We start from the raw sequence: 23687 nt of genomic DNA, 5'->3' as shown, positions 1-23687 counted from the left end.
TTCCGCTCTCGCCGCCGCTCCGTTCCTCACTCGCCCCTGGCGCGAACTCCGCCGCCAGCAGGCCCGAGCATTTCCCTAGGAACTCGCTCTCGTCCTCCTCCTCCTCACGCAGCTCAAGTAGTCGGCCCTCTTCTCCCGAGCAGAGGTCTGCCGGCGCTTCGTCTGCCGCGCGGAGCCAGGCTTTGATGATGGCGCCCCTCCTCCTCTCCCTCCGTCGCCGAGCCTTGGTGCGAGCCTTGGGAGCCCTGATAAGGGCTGGCGGGAGCTCGAACGGCCCCCACCCCGGGGTCAGGTCGCCTGCCCTCACGAAGACTCCCGGGGCAGGGGCAGCTCCGCCACTCAGTCCGGCATTGGAGGCTTCCATGTTCACTTCTGACCCAGTGTAACGTTTAATGCACACGACACCAACGTTGTTCAATGGCAGCTTTATTGGCTCAAGAACGAGGGCAGGGACACAGACACAGATTACAATGCACACAGGGCAGGTCAAGGAATCACACACACTACACCAACAGGGGAGGTCCAGCCCCCCACACGAAAAGGAACACACATGAGGGATAACTAAAAGGGAAACATGTTACGATAAAGACACCAACTTTACACTTATAACTTAGGAGAATAACGAAATAAACCCCCCGATTGTTCGCTCTCGTGTCCCAGCATGCTTTTCGCCGGAGAACGGTAGCACAGTCTTTTTGCGCCGACGCTACAATATGTTATTTCAGAAGTGAAAGCATGGCTTTTGTTGTGGATTTTCTTTTAACCTTGACGAGGCGTTACTCGCTCCTCTAAAGATCCACTCATGACAACGTAGCCGGCTGATTCGGCTGACTCGCACTCATAACAACAACGTAACCGGCCCGCTTGGCTGATCCGACTGGCTAGCCTACTCTCCATACAGAGTTTGCAATGTTTCGGACTGTCTTCGCGACCTAATTGCATTTTAAAGTAGGCTATGCGTGCAGAACATATGTTATTTCAGAAGTGAAAGCATGGCTTTTGTTGTGGATTTGTTTTTCACCTTGACGAGAAGTTACTCTAAAGATCACTCATGACAACGTAGCCGGCTGATTCGGCTGACTCGCACTCATAACAACCTAACCGGCCCGCCCGGCTGATTCGACTGACCCGGGTAGATAGGCTACTCAAGCAGCTCCATGAGCGTGCAGTTCGGACTGTCTGCACGACCTAATTGCATTTTAATATGCTACATCTATACACCAAATCTAATTATGTCTAGGCTACATGCAGAACATCGAATGTTATTTCAGAAGTGAAAGAATGGCTTTTGTTGTGGAATTGCTTTTCACCTCGAGGAGGAGCTACTCGCTCTCGCAGATCCACTCATGACAACGTAGCCGGCTGATTCGACTGACTCGTACTCAACGTAGCCTAACCGGCCGGCTGATCCGACTAACCCGGATTGCTACTCAGCCGCTCCAATCTGAGTCCCATGGTCTGTGAGTCTGCAATGTTTCCGGCTCTGCGGGAAGTTAACCAGTTATCTCGGACTGCCTGCTCACTCAGTCACTTGAGTTGATTTGTGGAGTTGTGGTTGCCTACGAAATTGCTAAATTTTTGGCAGCTAGGATGGCTAGGGCTAGGAGGCTAGCTAATGTTGCAAGAGGTTTGTGTGGCGCTGTTTATCGTTTTAGATTGAATTGTAGTAGGACTCAACTGATCCGAGTTAATGATACTAGAGACTCGCGACTCATGGGTTAATTTAAAGACACGGGTGAAAGATCCGAGTGAGTCACGACTCGAACACCTTTACTTGTTATAGGCTAAAAGTATTTCTGTCCCTCCCAAACTGCGTTAAACTGGTGTGTTAAGTAGACAGCATTAAAAAAAAAACTCCTGGGGAACCCCCCGACACGACAAACACGCACTTTTGAAAAGCTTTTAAACCTCCATATGTGTAGCCTACCCATCTTAACTTAGCCTACAACATGTGTTGTAAAAGTTCAACGCTTGTTTTCGTGCAGTAGGCTAGCCTTTTTGATAAGCGATGTCATGGGTAGGCTGACGTGATTCGAGGGCATTCTGTTCCTGTTTATGTAAAGGTTTTACATAGGCTGAATAATAGGCTACACTGCATATTATTAACCAAAAGCGCACGCTATGTGTCGGGTCAGATCGCGGGCCGGGTATCATTTAATCATAATTAATATTTGCGGTTTGGGGGGGGGGGGGGGCTTAAAAAACATATAGCCCAGGGGCCTCGGATGGTATTAAGGCGCCCCTGACAGCTACTATTTATTGTCTAAATGTTGGTCCCTCCTCTGTCTCTTGGTGCCCTATGCACAGTGCATGATGCGTGTGGTGGTGGTGATCACTGATCAGGCAACTTTTAAAAATGTTAAATTTTCGCCTACAAGCTCCTCACGTTCCATCTTCAGCTAACTCCATAGACAATAAAATAAACAATCTTGCTGCTTCAGGTTTTGCGGCCTCCGTTACATGACATCAGTCCCCCACATAGGAAATAAGTAAACACAATGCGTTAATATTTCGAAACGCGTTATTTATTTGTGTTATGTACATGTGTTATGTACTTTTTACTTTACTGGCTAACTCCCTCCTCTTTCAGTCTATGGTCCCTGCTCTGGCTCCATTCGTTCTTCCTTAATTCCTCTTGTTTTCTGGTAGACGCTCCGTTCATTTCCATGGTCTCTAGCGCTGGTTTCACTGCAAACTGCGCGCAGCCAATGGGCGTATTAAACATCATCACGTAGCATTACGGCACAATGGTCATGTAGGAAGTACTGCCAGGGGGATATATGACCGAGAACAGAGCCTTATGTATCATGCATGTAATGCCTCATGCATCACCGGCCAAACTGGCTAGTAAGTTTTTATTAACACCCGCCAAAAGGAATTTTAACCCGCATTTGGCAGGGTGGCGGGTGTTAATTTAGAACCCTGATCATAGTTAATAAGTTTGAGTGTAACACACATTGTTTTTAAACAATACCTTCAAAATTCAATATCAAAAAACATGAAAATATCAATTTGTCAAGATGAATCTTACTTTTCACCTAATGTCTATTGTATAGTGTATGAAAGATAGACAGTGTTGTGTTCTCCTCAGTAAAAAAAAAAAACAGAATCAATTTATTATGGAAGAATATTAGACTCAAATGTTTTGTACGTGTGTATCACGTTTTGAAACTCTAGAAATGATTTGTAACTGTAAAAATTATCTGTACAAGTAATTGTCAATATCACAAATATGCCCTACACTTACAAATCTATTCTAAGGGTAGCCTACGGATCGGTTTTACAAATCATCCTACAGTTAAAAATATTTTACCATTACAAATATATTCTACAATTACAAATCAATATTCTACGTACAAAAAGTTGTCCTACAGTTACAAATCTTTTCTGCAGGTGCACAGACTTTTGCACCACCTTAGGGATAGCGTCTCATATGTATTGTGTGTGTGTGTATCAGGATTTGTAACTGTAAAAATGATTTGTGATTTAACAAAAAAATAACACGAACGATTTTAAGTATTACTCATATGTCCTTCACTTACAAATATATTCCACAGACTATTCTGCCATTACAAATCTCTGCTGCTCGCACAAGAATTTTCTGCAAGTACACGAATACTTTTGAGACTGTTCTGGCACTTCCTGTTGAATAGCCAATGGCGATGCTCAGGTTTGGCTATCCAATCAGGAATCTAAGTTCACTAACCAATCACAGAGTCAGCAGTGTGTACCAACGTGGGTGGGTTGTGTTGGTGGTGTGTTGTGCTTGCGCTGTGCACGTAAACTCCATGATGGTCAAAACTCTAAAGAGAATCTGTGATGCTGTCATGATGACTAAAACTTCCCTCTTTAGTCCATTGATCTGTTAACTTAGCTCGCTCTCGCATCTCAAGCGTACAATGACCATCCACATCATATTGTGTTGTTTTCCAGGCGAAATTTTGTCCTTTTTTCTCCCAATAGCTGGACCTTGGTTGACTAGCAAAATAACCTAGCTAAAACGTAAAACGTAAACGGCATATAGTGACCTAAGCTTAACATACTAAGACTTCTCTGTCATGACAATCCCAGCACAATTAATGTTTGTAAGCAAACGTAGGCCTATGGGCTTGATTTTCTCTCGCAACAGCTGGCCACTCACGGCATAGACTAATTACTTACCTTATAATAAGGTATGGACATGGACATACTTTTGCCACGGAAGAAAGCCAGTGACAAGTATAGCCTATTATACACCACCATTATATTATACATACACAGTGATTATCTTCTTTATTGGCCTACATTCAGTGGCTCATGAATCTGCTCATGAATATGGGACAGTTCACAGAAGGAAGTAGACTCATTTTAATTAACGTCATTTTCAGATAGATCACAAGACTTAAAGCAAATTCCATGTATTGGTGTTGAATTAATCCCATGTAAGCTATATCGTTTTGCCAGCGTTTCTCCCGTGTGCACCATTGTGAGCATAACCAGAGCCTGCATAACATCCTCGTTCTTCTGACAGTCGATCCTCTTCAACCCACGTGGGGTGGGGTGCACTACCTCCTGACTCTGTGATTGGTTAGTGAATTTAGATTCCTGATTGGCTAGCCAAACCTGAGCATCGCCATTGGCTATTCAACAGGAAGTGCCAGACAGTCTCAAAAATATTTGTGTACTTGCAGAAAATACTTGTACGAGCGGCAGAGATTTGTAATGGCAGAATAGTTTTGTAATTGAAAGACAGCAACTGTGGAAGGTTTAGTACCTGTGGAATATATTTGTAAGTGAAGGACATATGAGTAATACTTAAAATCGTCTCAGATTTGTAATTGTAGGGCATATTTGTGATATTGACAATTACTTGTACAGATCATTTTTACAGTTACAAATAATTTCTACAGTTTCAAAACGTGATACACACGTACAAAACAATTGAGTCTAATATTCTTCCATAATTTATCACCTTTGGTTCAGAACTCATAACTGCAAGTTGCAGTAACAAGTAGAATTTTTAAAGAGTAGGATGCTTTTATTTCCCGGTTTGACATCTGACCCAAAAATACACAGATATAATGGTCATGTAACAAAAATAAGATGTTTTACCATCAAAACAAGATGCATAGCTCAATATGGGATGTCTTACTGTACTCTGAAGAGGCTAAATCAATTATGGGGAGGAAAGAAAGGCTGAAATACAGACTAGCTGATGGTAACTGCTTCTACGTGTGCTTCATTCTACTATGAAAACAAGAATATGAGACACTGGCACATGTGTTAGGTTTACGAAAGGGGAAATAAATAGTTTTATTTACAAAAGTCTTAAACAATTTCATTAAATAACCAGGAACAACAACTTCAGGTAAATAACATAAACATATTTTTACAAACAAGCATCAACAACATACTTTAACATGGTGAACAAAACATCAATTCATATTTACATTCACACACACATATATATAAACAATTACAATGTTAGAAGAAATTCAATACATTTAACAACCATGCAGCATATGATTCGATACAATATATAATTAGGGCCCGAGCACCGACGGTGCGCAAGGCCGTCGAGAGGTGCGAAGCCCTATTGTTTTTGAAAGGATTATTATTAGGGCCCGAGCACCGAAGGGCACAAGGCCCTATTGTTTTTGTAAGGATTATTATTATTATTATTAGGGCCCGAGCACCGAAGGGCGCAAGGCCCTATTGTTTTTGTAAGGATTATTATTATTAGGGCCAGAGCACCGAAGGGCGCAAGGCCCTATTGTTTTTGTAAGGATTATTATTATTATTATTATTATTATTATTGTTATTCCACTTTTTTGCTTTCCTGTTTTTGAGGTGGTTAACATGGTCGAAACCTCTTGAAATTTGGCACACACGTCAGGTGTCACGCATCGCAGTTAGGTACAAGAGCTTGACCCCGGGCGTGGCCCAGGGACTCGCTAGCGCCCCCTTAGGTGACTGATCCCGTGGTTGGCAAATATTTTGAGGTGGTTAACATAATCGAAAACGCATGAAATTTAGCACACACATCAAGTGGTACAGTGAATAGACAGGGATAAAAGCTTGGCACCGGGCGTTGCCCAGGAACTCCATAGCGCCCCCTTACGTCACAGTGACTTGTGGTTGGCATATAGTTTTAGATACACACACCAAATTTGGTGGGTGTATGTAACTCCCAAAAACAAACTACTTTTGTATTAACATGCCATTAGCCACGCCCACAGGAAGTGAGGTAATTGAGATTTTGTGCGTTGTGGACATGATCAATTTTAACGTACTCCTCCTAGACGGTTGATCCGATTCATGTCAAAGTTGGTATACATGATGCCGAGATGTTCCTGATTATAAATTGTGAAGCCTTTTTTTGATATCTTGTAATTTGACGAAATGGCGAAATTATTAATTTTAATACCCTTCCACATAAACAATAAATGTGTCATAATTCACCATGCATGGCTTGAAATGTTTTAAATTTCACAGGTCATTGAAGACCATGTTAATGATAATATTCACATGCCCATAATGCATGTTTGGCATAGCGCCACCAACTGGCAACAGAAAGAATGACAATTATACTGATGTCACATGATCAATTTGAACATACTCCTCCTAGACGGTTTGTCAGATTCATTTGAAATTTGGCAAACATTATGCCAAGATGTCGCTGATGTAAAATTGTGAATGGATTTTTGAATGTTGTAATATATTTGATATGATTTTAATATCTCACCACATAAACAGGAAATGTGTCATAAATCACAGTGCATTGAATGAATGGTCTGAAACTTCTCAAGTTAATAGATATCATGATTATGATGATATCCAGACACCCAATGGGCCTGCCTGGCATAGCGCCACCACCTGGCCAAGCAGGAAATTTGCCAGAAATGGACAATGCCTTAAGTGATTGATCTGAAACGTTATAAAATATTGGATATCATTATTGTGATGATATTCACATGCGTAATTCACAGGCCTAGCATAGCGCCACCTTCTGGCCAAGCAGGAAATGTGCCAGAAATGCTCTATGCTTTGAATAAATGGTCTGAAACTTCTAATGTTAATAGATATTATAATTATGATGATATCCAGACACCCAATGGGCCGGCTTGGCATAGCGCCACCACCTGGTCAAGCAGGAAATGTGCCAGAAAATGGACAATGCCTTAAGTGATTGATCTGAAAGTTTACAAAAAAATTGGATATCATTATTGTGATGATATTCACATGTGTAATTTGCATGCCTAACATAGCGCCACCATCTGGCCAACCAAAAAGTGTATCAGAAATGTTCTTTGCTTAAAATGAATGGTCTGAAATTTCTCAGGTTAATATATACTATGATTATGATGACACCCAATGGGCCTGCCTTGCATTGCGCCCCCACCTGGCCAAGCAAGTACATGTGGCAGAAAATAAAATACAAAAACAAGTAGCACACGCATCAAATATGTACATTTCACAAATGCACCACGTCGGTTCTTTGTTGGATTCCGACATGTCATGGGTTGCGGCCCGCAGGTGCTCGGGCCCGCCATTGCCGCTTGCGGCTATATTCATTATTATTATTTTTAGGGCCCGAGCACCGAAGGGCGCAAGGCCCTATTGTTTTTGTAAGGATTATTATTAGGGCCCGAGCACCGAAGGGCGCAAGGCCCTATTGTTTTTGTAAGGATTATTATTATTATTATTATTATTATTATTATTATTGTTATTCCACTTTTTTGCTTTCCTGTTTTTGAGGTGGTTAACATGGTCGAAACCTCTTGAAATTTGGCACACACGTCAGGTGTCATGCATCGCAGTTAGGTACAAGAGCTTGACCCCGGGCGTGGCCCAGGGACTCGCTAGCGCCCCCTTAGGTGACTGATCCCGTGGTTGGCAAATATTTTGAGGTGGTTAACATAATCGAAAACGCAGGAAATTTAGCACACACATCAAGTGGTACAGTGAATAGACAGGGATAAAAGCTTGGCACCGGGCGTTGCCCAGGAACTCCATAGCGCCCCCTTACGTCACAGTGACTTGTGGTTGGCATATAGTTTTAGATACACACACCAAATTTGGTGGGTGTATGTAACTCCCAAAAACAAACAACTTTTGTATTAACATGCCATTAGCCACGCCCACAGGAAGTGAGGTAATTGAGATTTTGTGCGTTGTGGACATGATCATTTTTAACGTACTCCTCCTAGACGGTTGATCCGATTCATGTCAAAGTTGGTATACATGATGCCGAGATGTTCCTGATTATAAATTGTGAAGTTTTTTTTCGATATGTTGTAATTTGACGAAATGGCAAAATTATTAATTTTAATACCCTTCCACATAAACAATAAATGTGTCATAATTCACCATGCATGGCTTGAAATGTTTTAAATTTCACAGGTCATTGAAGACCATGTTAATGATAATATTCACATGCCCATAATGCATGTTTGGCATAGCGCCACCAACTGGCAACAGAAAGAATGACAATTATACTGATGTCACATGATCAATTTGAACATACTCCTCCTAGACGGTTTGCCAGATTCATTTGAAATTTGGCAAACATTATGCCAAGATGTCGCTGATGTTAAATTGTGAAGGTATTTTTGAATGTTGTAATATATTTGATATGATTTTAATATCTCACCACATAAACAGGAAATGTGTCATAAATCACAGTGCATTGAATGAATGGTCTGAAACTTCTCAGGTTAATAGATATCATGATTATGATGATATCCAGACACCCAATGGGCCTGCCTGGCATAGCGCCACCACCTGGCCAAGCAGGAAATGTGCCAGAAATGGAAAATGCCTTAAGTGATTGATCTGAAACTTTATAAAATATTGGATATCATTATTGTGATGATATTCACATGCATAATTCACAGGCCTAGCATAGCGCCACCATCTGGCCAAGCAGGAAATGTGCCAGAAATGCTCTATGCATTGAATAAATGGTCTGAAACTTCTCAGGTTAATAGATATTATGATTATGATGATATCCAGACACCCAATGGGCCTGCCTGGCATAGCGCCACCACCTGGTCAAGCAGGAAATGTGCCAGAAATGGACAATACCTTAAGTGATTGATCTGAAAGTTTACAAACATTTTGGATATCATTATTGTGATGATATTCACATGTGTAATTTTCATGACTAACATAGCGCCACCATCTGGCCAACCAAAAAGTGTATCAGAAATGTTCTTTGCTTAAAATGAATGGTCTGAAATTTCTCAGGTTAATATATATTATCAATATGATGACACCCAATGGGCCTGCCTTGCATTAAGCCCCCACCTGGCCAAGCGAGTAAATGTGGCAGAAAATAAAATGCAAAAATAAATAGCACACGCATCAAATATGTACATTTCAGAAACTCACCACGTCGGTGCTTTGTCACGGGTTGCGGCCCGCAGGTGCTCGGGCCCGCCATTGCCGCTTGCGGCTATATTTAGGGCCCGAGCACCGAAGGGCGCAAGGCCCTATTGTTTTTGTAAGGATTATTATTATTATTATTATTATTATTATTATTATTGTTATTCCACTTTTTTGCTTTCCTGTTTTTGAGGTGGTTAACATGGTCGAACACTCTTGAAATTTGGCACACACGTCAGGTGTCACGCATCGCAGTTAGGTACAAGAGCTTGACCCCAGGCGTGGCCCAGGGACTCGCTAGCGCCCCCTTAGGTGACTGATCCCGTGGTTGGCATATATTTTGAGGTGGTTAACATGGTCGAAAACGCATTAAATTTAGCACACACATCAAGTGGTACAGTGAATAGACAGGGATAAAAGCTTGGCACCGGGCGTTGCCCAGGAACTCCATAGCGCCCCCTTACGTCACAGTGATTTGTGGTTGGCATATAGTTTTAGATACACACACCAAATTTGGTGGGTGTATGTAACTCCCAAAAACAAACAACTTTTGTATTAACATGCCATTAGCCACGCCCACAGGAAGTGAAGTAATTGAGATTTTGTGCGTTGTGGACAGGATCAATTTTAACGTACTCCTCCTAGACGGTTGATCCGATTCATGTCAAAGTTGGTATACATGATGCCGAGATGATCCTGATTATAAATTGTGAAGCTTTTTTTTGATATGTTGTAATTTGACGAAATGGCGAAATTATTAATTTTAATACCCTTCCACATAAACAATAAATGTGTCATAATTCACCATGCATGGCTTGAAATGTTTTAAATTTCACAGGTCATTGAAGACCATGTTAATGATAATATTCACATGCCCATAATGCATGTTTGGCATAGCGCCACCAATTGGCAACAGAAAGAATGACAATTATACTGATGTCACATGATCAATTTGAACATACTCCTCCTAGACGGTTTGCCAGATTCATTTGAAATTTGGCAAACATTATGCCAAGATGTCGCTGATGTTAAATTGTGAATGGATTTTTTAATGTTGTAATATATTTGATATGATTTTAATATCTCACCACATAAACAGGAAATGTGTCATAAATCACAGTGCATTGAATGAATGGTCTGAAACTTTTCAGGTTAATAGATATTATGATTATGATGATATCCAGACACCCAATGGGCCACCCTGGCATAGCGCCACCACCTGGCCAAGCAGGAAATGTGCCAGAAATGGACAATGCCTTAAGTGATTGATCTGAAACTTTATAAAATATTGGATATCATTATTGCGATGATATTCACATATGTAATTCACAGGCCTAACATAGCGCCACCTTCTGGCCAAGCAGGAAATGTGCCAGAAATGCTCTATGCTTTGAATAAATGGTCTGAAACTTTTCAGGTTAATAGATATTATGATTATGATGATATCCAGACACCCAATGGGCCTGCCTGGCATAGCGCCACCACCTGGTCAAGCAGGAAATGTGCCAGAAATGGACAATGCCTTAAGTGATTGATCTGAAAGTTTACAAAAAAATTGGATATCATTATTGTGATAATATTCACATGTGTAATTTCCATGCCTAATATAGCGCCACCATCTGGCCAACCAAAAAGTGTATCAGAAATGTTCTTTGCTTAAAATGAATGGTCTGAAATTTCTCAGGTTAATATATACTATGATTATGATGACACCCAATGGGCCTGCCTTGCATTGCGCCCCCACCTGGCCAAGCAAGTACATGTGGCAGAAAATAAAATACAAAAACAAGTAGCACACGCATTAAATATGTACATTTCACAAACGCACCACGTTGGTGCTTAGTTGGATTCCGACATGTCATGGGTTGTGGCCCGCAGGTGCTCGGGCCCGCCATTGCCGCTTGCGGCTATATTTCACTATTATTATTGTTATTCCACTTTTTTGCTTTCCTGTTTTTGAGGTGGTTAACATGGTCGAAAACTCTTGAAATTTGGCACACACGTCAGGTGTCACGCATCGCAGTTAGGTACAAGAGCTTGACTCCGGGTGTGGCCCAGGGACTCGCTAGCGCCCCCTTAGGTGACTGATCCCGTGGTTGGCAAATATTTTGAGGTGGTTAACATAATCGAAAAGTCTTGAAATTTGGCACACACATCTAGTGATACAGTAAATAGACAGGGATAAAAGCTTGGCACCGGGCGTTGCCCCGGAACTCCATAGCGCCCCCTTATGTCACTGTGACTTGTAGTTGGCATATAGTTTTAGATACACACACCAAATTTGGTGGGTGTATGTAACTCCCAAAAACAAACAACTTTTGTAAAAACATGCCATTAGCCACGCCCACAGGAAGTGAGGTAATTGAGATTTTGTGCGTTGTGGACATGACAAATTTTAAAGTACTCCTCCTAGACGGTTGATCCGATTCATGTCAAAGTTGGTATACATGACGCCGAGATGTTCCTGATTCTAAATTGTGAAGCCTTTTTTTGATATGTTGTAATTTGACGAAATGGCGAAATTGTTAATTTTAATACCATTCCACACAAACAATAAATGTGTCATAATTCACCATGCATGGCTTGAAATGTTTTAAATTTCACAGGTCATTGAAGACCATGTTAATGATAATATTCACATACCCATAATGCATGTTTGGCATAGCGCCACCAACTGGCAACAGAAAGAATGGCAATTACACTGATGTCACATGATCAATTTGAACATACTCCTCCTAGACGGTTTGTCAGATTCATGTGAAATTTGACACACATTATGCCAAGATGTTGCTGATGTTAAATTGTGAAGGGATTTTTGATATGTTGTAATATATTTTATATGATTTTAATATCTCACCACATAAACAGGAAATGTGTCATATAGTCACAGTGCATTGAATGAATGGTCTGAATCTTCTCAGGTTAATAGATATTATGATTATGATGATATCCAGACACCCAATGGGCCTGCCTGGCATAGCGCCACCACCTGGCCAAGCAGGAAATCTGCCAGAAATGGACAATTCCTTAAGTGATTGATCTGAAACTTTATAAAATATTGGATATCATTATTGTGATGATATTCACACATATAATTCACATGCCTAGCATAGCGCCACCATCTGGCCAAACAGGAAATATGCCAGAAATGCTCTATGCTTTGAATGAATGGTCTGAAACTTCTCAGGTTAATAGATATTATAATTATGATGATATCCAGAGACCCTATGGGCCTGCCTGACATAGCGCCACCACCTGGCCAAGCAGGAAAATGTGCCAGAAATTGGTAATGCCTTTATTGGTTGATCTGAAACTTTACAAAATATTGGATATCATTATTGTGATGATATTCACATGTGTAATTCACATGCCTAATATAGCGCCACCATCTGGCCAAAAAGTGTATCAGAAATGTTCTTTGCTTAAAATGAATAATCTGAAATTTCTCAGGTTAATATATATTATGATTATGATGACACACAATGGGCCTGCCTTGCATTGCGCCCCCACCTGGCCAAGAAAGTAAATGTGCCAGAAAATAACATGCAAAAACGAATAGCACACATATCAAATATGTACATTTTACAAATGCACCATGTTGGTGCTTTGTTGGATTCTGAAATGTCACGGGTTGCGGCCCGCAGGTGCTCGGGCCCGCCATTGCCGCTTGCGGCTATATTTAGGGCCCGAGCACCGAAGGGCGCAAGGCCCTATTGTTTTTGTAAGGATTATTATTATTATTATTATTATTGTTATTCCACTTTTTTGCTTTCCTGTTTTTGAGGTGGTTAACATGGTCGAAACCTCTTGAAATTTGGCACACACGTCAGGTGTCATGCATCGCAGTTAGGTACAAGAGCTTGACCCCGGGCGTGGCCCAGGGACTCGCTAGCGTCCCCTTAGGTGACTGATCCCGTGGTTGGCAAATATTTTGAGGTGGTTAACATAATCGAAAACGCATGAAATTTAGCACACACATCAAGTGGTACAGTGAATAGACAGGGATAAAAGCTTGGCACCGGGCGTTGCCCAGGAACTCCATAGCGCCCCCTTACGTCACAGTGACTTGTGGTTGGCATATAGTTTTAGATACACACACCAAATTTGGTGGGTGTATGTAACTCCCAAAAACAAACAACTTTTGTATTAACATGCCATTAGCCACGCCCACAGGAAGTGAGGAAATTGAGATTTTGTGCGTTGTGGACATGATCAATTTTAACGTACTCCTCCTAGACAGTTGATCCGATTCATGTCAAAGTTGGTATACATGATGCCGAGATGTTCCTGATTATAAATTGTGAAGTTTTTTTTCGATATGTTGTAATTTGACTAAATGGCAAAATTATTAATTTTAATACCCTTCCACATAAACAATAAATGTGTCATAATTCACCATGCATGGCTTGAAATGTTTTAAATTTCACAGGTCATTGAAGACCATGTTAATGATAATATTCACATGCCCATAATGCATGTTTGGCATAGCGCCACCAACTGGCAACAGAAAGAATGACAATTATACTGATGTCACATGATCAATTTGAACATACTCCTCCTAGACGGTTTGCCAGATTCATTTGAAATTTGGCAAACATTATGCCAAGATGTCGCTGATGTTAAATTGTGAAGGTATTTTTGAATGTTGTAATATATTTGATATGATTTTAATATCTCACCACATAAACAGGAAATGTGTCATAAATCACAGTGCATTGAATGAATGGTCTGAAACTTCTCAGGTTAATATCCAGACACCCAATGGGCCTGCCTGGCATAGCGCCACCACCTGGCCAAGCAGGAAATGTGCCAGAAATGGAAAATGCCTTAAGTGATTGATCTGAAACGTTATAAAATATTGGATATCATTATTGTGATGATATTCACGTGTGTAATTCACACCCTCTGGCCAAGCAGGAAATGTGCCAGAAATGCTCTATGCTTTGAATAAATGGTCTGAAACTTCTCAGGTTAATAGATATTATGATTATGATGATATCCAGACACCCAATGGGCCTGCCTGGCATAGCGCCACCACCTGGTCAAGCAGGAAATGTGCCAGAAATGGACAATACCTTAAGTGATTGATCTGAAAGTTTACAAACATTTTGGATATCATTATTGTGATGATATTCACATGTGTAATTTTCATGACTAACATAGCGCCACCATCTGGCCAACCAAAAAGTGTATCAGAAATGTTCTTTGCTTAAAATGAATGGTCTAAAATTTCTCAGGTTAATATATATTATGAATATGATGACACCCAATGGGCCTGCCTTGCATTAAGCCCCCACCTGGCCAAGCGAGTAAATGTGGCAGAAAATAAAATGCAAAAATAAATAGCACACGCATCAAATATGTACATTTCAGAAACTCACCACGTCGGTGCTTTGTTGGATTCCGACATGTCACGGGTTGTGGCCCGCAGGTGCTCGGGCCCGCCATTGCCGCTTGCGGCTATATTTCATTATTGTTATTCTACTTTTTTTCTTTCCTGTTTTTGAGGTGGTTAACATGGTCGAAAACTCTTGAAATTTGGCACACACGTCAGGTGTCAGGCATCGCAGTTAGGTACAAGAGCTTGACCCCGGGCGTGGCCCAGGGACTCGCTAGCGCCCCCTTAGGTGACTGATCCCGTGGTTGGCAAATATTTAGAAGTGGTTAACATAATCGAAAAGTCTTGAAATTTGGCACACACATGAGGTGTCACACAAAGCAGCTAGGTAAAAAAGCTTGGTCCCGGGTATGGCCCATAGACTCGCTAGCGCCCCCTTAAGCCCCCTTAGATGACTGCTCCCGTGGTGGGCATATACTTTCAGCTACAAACACCAAATTTGGTAGGTGTGTGTATCTCCCCAAGATGAACAACTTTCGTATGTACAATGCATTAGCCACGCCCACAGGAAGTGAGGTAATTGAGATTTTGTGCGTTGTGGACATGATACATTTTAACGTACTCCTCCTAGACGGTTGATCCGATTCATGTCAAAGTTGGTATACATGATGCCGAGATGTTCCTGATTATAAATTGTGAAGGTTTTTTTTGATATGTTGTAATTTGACGAAATGGCGAAATTATTAATTTTAATACCCTTCCACATAAACAATAAATGTGTCATAATTCACCATGCATGGCTTGAAATGTTTTAAATTTCACAGGTCATTGAAGGCCATGTTAATGATAATATTCACATGCCCATAATGCTTGTTTGGCATAGCGCCACCAACTGGCAACAGAAAGAATGACAATTATACTGATGCCATATGATCAATTTGAACATACTCCTCCTAGACGGTTTGTCAGATTCATTTGAAATTTGGCAAATATTATGCCAAGATGTCGCTGATGTTAAATTGTGAAGGGATTTTTGATAAATTATATATTTGATATGATTTTAATATCTCACCACATAAACAGTAAATGTGTCATAAATCACAGTGCATTGAATGAATGGTCTGAAACTTCTCAGGTTAATAGATATCATGATTATGATGATATCCAGACACCCAATGGGCCTGTCTGACATAGCGCTACCACCTGGCCAAACACAAAATGTGCCAGAAATGGACAATGCCTTAAGTGATTGATCTGAAACTTTATAAAATATCAGACATCATTATTGTGATGATATTCACATTCGTAATTCACAGGCCTAGCATAGCGCCACCATCTGGCCAAGCAGGAAATGTGCCAGAAATGCTCTATGCTTTGAATAAATGGTCTGAAACTTCTCATGTTAATAGATATTATAATTATGATGATATCCAGACACCCAATGGGCCTGCCTGGCATAGCGCCACCACCTGGTCAAGCAGGAAATGTGCCAGAAAATGGACAATGACTTAAGTGATTGATCTGAACGTTTACAAAAAATGTGGATATCATTATTGTGATGATATTCACATGTGTAATTTCAATGCCTAACATAGCGCCACCATCTGGCCAACCAAAAAGTGTATCAGAAATGTTCTTTGCTTAAAATGAATGGTCTGAAATTTCTCAGGTTAATATATATTATGATTATGATGACACCCAATGGGCCTGCCTTGCATTACGCCCCCACCTGGCCAAGCGAGTAAATGTGGCAGAAAATAAAATACAAAAGCAAATAGCCCACGCATCAAATATGTACATTTCACACACGCACCACGTCGGTGCTTTGTTGGATTCCGACATGTCACGGGTTGCGGCCCGCAGGTGCTCGGGCCCGCCATTGCCGCTTGCGGCTATATTTATTATTATTATTATTATTTGTTCACCTTTTTGCTATTTTTGAGGTGGTTAGCATGGATGAAAAGTCTTGAAATTTGGCACACACATCTGGTATCACAATGGCTACACAGGCATAAAAGCTTGGCCCCGGGCGTGGCCCAGGGACTCAGTAGCGCCCCCTTAGGTGATTGATCCAGTGGTTGGCACATACTTTCAGCTAGACACACCAAATTTTGTAGGTGTGTGTATCTCCCCAAGATGAACAACTTTCGTATGTACAATGCATTAGCCACGCCCAACAGGAAGTGAGGTATTTGGGATTTTGTGCGGACTAAAATGTGATGAATTGTGATGCCAAAAGAGTTGTTTCCCATCGGTGAAAACGCATGAAATTTGGTACACACGTCAAGAGGTACCGTGAATACACAGGGGAAAAGCCTTGGCACCGGGCGTTGCCCAGGAACTCCATAGCGCCCCCTTATGTCACTGTGACTTGTGGTTGGCATATAGTTTTAGATACACACACCAAATTTGGTGGGTGTTTGTAACTCCCAAAAACAAACAACTTTTGTATTAACATGCCATTAGCCACGCCCACAGGAAGTGAGGTAATTGAGATTTTGTGCGTTGTGGACATGATCAATTTTAATGTACTCCTCCTAGACGGTTGATCCAATTCATGTCAAAGTTGGTATACAAGACGCCGAGATGTTCCTGATTATAAATTGTGAAGCTTTTTTTTGATATGTTGTAATTTGACGAAATGGCGAAATTATTAATTTTAATACCCTTCCACATAAACAATAAATGTGTCATAATTCACCATGCATGGCTTGAAATGTTTTATATTTCACAGGTCATTGAAGACCATGTTAATAATGATATTCACATGCCCATAATGCATGTTTGGCATAGCGCCACCAACTGGCAACAGAAAGAATGACAATTACACTGATGTCACATGATATATTTTAACATACTGCTCCTAGACGGTTTGTCAGATTCATTTGAAATTTGGCAAATATTATGCCAAGATGTCGCTGATGTTAAATTGTGAAGGGATTTTTGATAAGTTATATATTTCATATGATTTTAATATCTCACCACATAAACAGGAAATGTGTCATAAATCACAGTGCATTGAATGAATGGTCTGAAACTTCTCAGGTTAATAGATATCATGATTATGATGATATCCAGACACCCAATGGGCCTGCCTGGCATAGCACCACCACCTGGCCAAGCAGGAAATGTGCCAGAAATGGACAATGCCTTAAGTGATTGATCTGAAACTTTATAAAATATAAGATATCATTATTGTGATGATATTCACATTCGTAATTCACAGGCCTAGCATAGCGCCACCATCTGGCCAAGCAGGAAATGTGCCAGAAATGTATGCCTTGAATAAATGGTCTGAAACTTCTCATGTTAATATATATTATGATTATGATGATATCCAGACACCCAATGGGCCTGCCTGACATAGCGCCACCACCTGGTCAAGCAGGAAATGTGCCAGAAATGGACAATGCCTTAAGTGATTGATCTGAAAGTTTACAAAAAAGTTGGATATCATTATTGTGATGATATTCACATGTGTAATTTCCATGCCTAACATAGCGCCACCATCTGGCCATCCAAAAAGTGTATCAGAAATGTTCTTTGCTTAAAATGAATGGTCTGAAATTTCTCAGGTTAATATATATTATGATTATGATGACAACCAATGGGCCTGCCTTGCATTGCGCCCCCGCAAGTACATGTGGCAGAAAATAAAATACAAAAACAAATAGCACATGCATCAAATATGTACATTTCACAAACGCACCACGTCGGTGCTTTGTTGGATTCCGACATGTCACGGGTTGCGGCCCGCAGGTGCTCGGGCCCGCCATTGCCGCTTGCGGCTATATTTATCGATATAATTTGTCCTACACATAAGGTGATACACTAACGCCACATTCACACCAGATCCGTGGTGTGTGCGTTGTCATAGCTGTGGCATGGTTGTGTGTGTGTGTGTGTGTCCATCTACTTGTAAGCCTAGCAGACGATGGGGTGTAAATGCTATTGGAGTTGGTGTCTCTGCCTGTGCCTGTGTTAGAAGGATAGGCAAAGTGTATATGCTTTCTACCTGACATGTGGACTTGACCAAACTTAAAATAAAGAAATTGTCAGATAAGAAAAGTAGAAATTGAATTACAAATCTAACCAAACTACTGTATTATCACTATAATCCCTGTCATTATTGTTATTAGCAACACTCTTATCACAACCAGAAATTTGCATGCGCTCAGTTGGGCGCACAGACACACACAAATGCTTACCCAGCTGAGGATGATGGGAGATTACTCTGCTCCTTTAGCACATCATTGTCTTCCTCTTCATCCAGAAGCTACCCATCCTTGTTCCATGTCCATGCCATCGTGGTCCTTGGGGTCATGTTTGCCATCAGCAGTTGGCTGCTTTCACCCCAGTTGCACGTACTTCTCTCCCTCCATCTAAAATAACAAATAACACAGGTCTGATAGTGAATAGGTTGTTTAGTTTTATTTTGCATTACTTCCACATAATGTTTAGAAATCCAAAGTAGCCTATACACCAGACTGAACCATATGGGGGGGGGGGGTGAAATGTAAAGGCTATCATGATCTTTTTACCAACAACAACATAAAACCATGTGTTTGTTTAGTTTATGACTTAAAAGTTATAATTTTTATGACATTATTAAGCCTACTTGATGTAAGTGTTCTCTGGGGAGCCCCGTCAGTGCTGGGCCCTTAGAATGGTCCTAGCTGCTATGTGTTCACCAAAGTAAATTTTTTAGCAGTCTGGTAGATCAGTAAAGAGCAATAAGTAATACACTAAGACAATATTATCAAATCGAGAAGTTTTTTTCCTAAGCTATGGAAAGCTAAAATTGTTCAAATGTTGCCTAAGATGTATTTAATTTTCCTCCACAGAAAGGAGAGACTGTCAAGCGAATACGGGAAGAGGTAAGCCTAGATAAATCCTTTCAGTATCTAGTGAATGCAAACAAATTCACTCTGTGTCTGAATGAAGTTTATAAGTTAAACAGTTGAAATTAGATGTGATCAAAAGAATAATTAAAAGAATAATAAGAACTAGAGATTAATTTCCTGAAGGAAATACCAGTGCATGCAAAGTGGTAAATGAATTAGTTGCTAATGTGTTGCGAGTGCCTACGCAGGCGCACGGGAACCTATTTTTGACCAGGGGTGCTGAATAACAAAAAGAATGGATGTCCGACGATTCCCCCCCCCCGGACATGTTTAGGATTTTGACTGCTAAATACGTAATTTTAGTGCGGTGTGCGGGTGATAGCGAGAAGTTTTAGAAAAGTCCTGGGCAGCCACAAATTCCAATGTTCCGCGACAGCACTCCGAGTCCACTGCACCCACCCTAAATCCACAGAAGCGCACTTGACATCGTTAGCCTATTTCAGTATAGCTAAGGAAAATTACTTTTCTGATCGTCAAAACCACACCAGAGATGTTAGGCTTTAAATATAGGCTAATAATCAGGCTGCAATGATCTCACAAATAATTTCTGAATAGCCTAAAGTGTGTCGTCTCCACAGCAAGTATGTGTAATAATTTCTATCTTAGCGACTAGTGAATGATTTCACTAGCTATGCATTTATTATTTTTGCAAAACTGTAAAACACAATTAAAGTTTCTTTCAGCTTATCCATGTTTTTTTTTAACGTGTAAATCGCATAGAATATGTAGGCCTATATCAACCGTAGGCCTACACACTTGATCGCTATCACATAGATGAAACCACGCTACGGTTCTTACAGTAACTGACTCACGTTCATGTTGATCTCTATAACTGTTAATTTTTAGTAGCCTATATTCGAACCTATCCATAACCCTTTTTTGCTATTTGACTCATCATTTCACATACAAAAATATAAATAATGTCAGACAGCGAATTAGTAATTATTTAAAAAAATATATAATATTTTTAAAAAATCTATCTCCTGCCAGCAGGGGGTGCTGCAGCACCCTCAGCACCCCCTTCCCGCGCCCTTGTGCCTACGATCAATATTCCTAGTTCAAGTTCCAAGTTTATATGTTAAACGGTTCTTTAGCAATTGTATACAGAAAAATCCTTGAAGAGAGTGAGGAGAGATGAGGACATTAAAGGAATGTTCCGGAGCAAAAATAACCTAGGCTCTATTTTCAAAAGCTAACAGGTTCAAACAGTTGTTTGAGAGCATAATTATGTTAATTGGTGCAGTTTTGAGCAATACAGTTGTTTGCATTAACACCAAATTGTCTTACAATGCAAGTAGTTTTGATACGGGACAATGACAAAACCAACTACTGGGCTTGGGTAGAAACTGCCATCAGATCAGGCTGCGTTCACCCAGCCTAGATTATTAGCAAATTTCAATCGGACAATTTGACCGGAGATTTAATTTTGTCAGACAGTTCATTTTTTTGACAAAGAAAACCCTGTTAACATGGCCAAGTTAACATGGCCAGCAACATTGCTGGACATCAGTTAAATTATCTGACCACAATCTGCAAATCCAGTGGTGAAGAAAGGACAAGCAATTTGCGGTGACATGTTCCATCCCCTATTCTAGGCGTATGAGGTGCTGCCATCAGGCAGAAGATATAGTAGCGTGTCGTCCTTACAAACCAACCGGGCTCGTAAATCATTTATCCACCATTACAATACTGAACAAGTTAGGGAAAATAACTTGATCCACTTTCTGTGTGATACAGTAATACTGCACTTTGGTATAATATTAAAATGTCACTGATGATGTTGCACCTTACTATTGACAGCACACTGGTGCTAATGATACTGCACTTTTATATTTTAGAACGTAGAGATACTTGGTGTTGTGTATTGTTGTTGTGTGGGGGTGAGGGAGGGTTTAGTGGTCCTGTTGTCTGTCTATCTATCTGATAGAGCTGTATGGTGCAAGAAGAATTTCTGAAAAAATCAAAAAATGTCTATCTATCTAAGTGCAAAGGGCAAAGACACACATCAAAAACAAACTCTATTTTTAACCACTGACAATGTTCAAAATAGAATGACACTTCTGTTGTAGTGTGGTGAGGTATTCTCCCTAAAGGTTCCCTAATAGTTGCACAAAATTACGTTTAGGGAACGTTCCTTAACCCTTTGCAGACCGCGCCGAACATTCCATTTTTTCATACTCGATGGCCTTATGGCACAAAAAGGCTTATTGTGTGATTATGCTACATGACAGAGATATAATTTACCCACCATTATAATCAGGAGAAATAGCCCTTTCAAATGGTATAAAATATAATTAATAATTTTGAGGAGAACAAACATATTATTTTAAAAATATCTTTAAAATTCAACCCCAAAAAACACAAAACTATCAGTTTGTCAAGATTAATCTCATTTTCCCCCCAATTTCTGTTGTAGATAGAGAAAAACTTAGAGTGTATGGGAGATTCACAATTTTGTCCTCTACTCAGTGATGAAAACAGAATCAATGTATCACCTTTTGTTCAAAAGTTATGATAAATTTATTAGACCTTTGCCGACGGCACAAAACATTCCGTTTTTTCATACTTGATGCCCTTGTGAGACAAAAAGGCTTATTGTGTGGCCATGCTACATGGCAGAGATAAGATATACCCACCATTGTAATCAGGAGAACTAGCCCTTTAAAATGGCACATATCATAGTTAATAAGTTTGAGGGTAACACACATTGTTTTTAAACAATACCTTCAAAATTCAACATCAAAAAACACGAAAATATCAATTTGTCAAGATGAATCTTACTTTTCACCTAATGTCTATTGTAGATATAGTGTGTGAAAGATAGACAGTGTTGTGTTCTCCTCAGTGAAAGAAACAGAATCAATTTATCACCTTTGGTTCAGAAGTTATGATTAATTTACTCATAACTGCAAGTCGCAGTAACAAGTAGAATTTTTAAAGAGTAGGATGTTTTCCTTTCCTGGTTTGACATCTGACCAAAAATACACAGATATAATGGTCATGTAACAAATATAAGATGTTTTACCATAAAAACAAGATGCATAGCTAAATATAGGATGTCTTACTGTACTCTGAGGAGGCAAAATCAATTGTGGGGAGGAAAGATAAAGGCTGAAATAAAGACTAGGCAGATGGTAACTGCTTCTCCGTGTGCTTCATTCTACTATGAAAACAAGAATAAGAGACACTGGCACATGTGTTAGGTTTACGAAAGAGGAAATAAATCATTTTATTTAGATAAGTCTTTAACAATTTCATTAAATAATCAGGAACAACAACTTCAGGTAAATAACATAAACATATGTTTACAAACTACAAGACAACAGTATAACAAAGATCAACAAAATACTTTAACATGATGAACAAAAAGCATCAATTCATATTATAGCATAACAAAGCATCAATTTACATTCACAAATATAAACAATTAAAACATTAGAAGAAATTCAATACATTTAACAACCATACAGCATTTAATTTGATACAATATATAATTATCGATATCATTTGCCCTACACATAAGGTGATACACTAATGCCGCATTCACACCAGATCTGTGGTGTGTGTGTGTTGTCACAGCTGTGGTGTGTGTGTGTGTGTCCATCTAAGCCTAGCAGACGATGAGGTGTAAATGCTACTGGAGTTGGTGTCCCTGTCTGTGTTAGAAGGATAGGCAAAGTGTATGCTTTCTACCTGACATGGGACTTGACCAAGCTCAAAATAAAGAAATTGTCAGATAAGAAAATTAGAAATTGAATTACAAATCTAAGCAAACTTCCTGAATTTCCCCTTGGGGATCAATAAAGTGTCTATCTATCTATCTATCTATCTAAACTATAATCACTATAATCCCTGTCATTATTGTTATAAGCAACACTCTTATCACAACCAGAAATGTGCATACGCCCAGTTGGGCGAACACACACACACACACACACAAACATGCTTACCCAGCTGAGGATGACGGGAGATTACTCTCCTCCTCTAGCAAATCATTGTCTTCCTCTTCATCCAGAAACTACCCATCCATGTCCCATGTCCATGCCATTGTGGTCCTTGGGGTCATGTTTGCCATCAGC

The 23687-nt window shown here is 40.2% G+C and overlaps 1 protein-coding gene across 2 annotated transcripts in view; it reads left to right on the top strand.

The window, feature by feature from the left end:
* pcbp4 (poly(rC) binding protein 4) overlaps positions 1-23687 on the top strand; it is a 227472-nt gene that overhangs the window by 69630 nt on the left and 134155 nt on the right. For both annotated transcript variants that reach the window (XM_076267921.1, XM_076267920.1), the window contains exon 4: positions 19549-19581. In XM_076267921.1, coding sequence (XP_076124036.1) covers positions 19549-19581 — 33 coding nt within the window. The remainder of the gene's footprint in view (positions 1-19548; positions 19582-23687) is intronic.

Source organism: Alosa pseudoharengus, unplaced genomic scaffold, assembly GCF_046254945.1.
Source record: "Alosa pseudoharengus isolate Yale_2024_CS ecotype anadromous, Long Island Sound unplaced genomic scaffold, YU_APseudo_1.1 YU_APseudo_1.1_scf_5, whole genome shotgun sequence".
Taxonomy (NCBI): domain Eukaryota; kingdom Metazoa; phylum Chordata; class Actinopteri; order Clupeiformes; family Clupeidae; genus Alosa; species Alosa pseudoharengus.
This window is presented reverse-complemented; position numbering and strand designations above follow the sequence as displayed.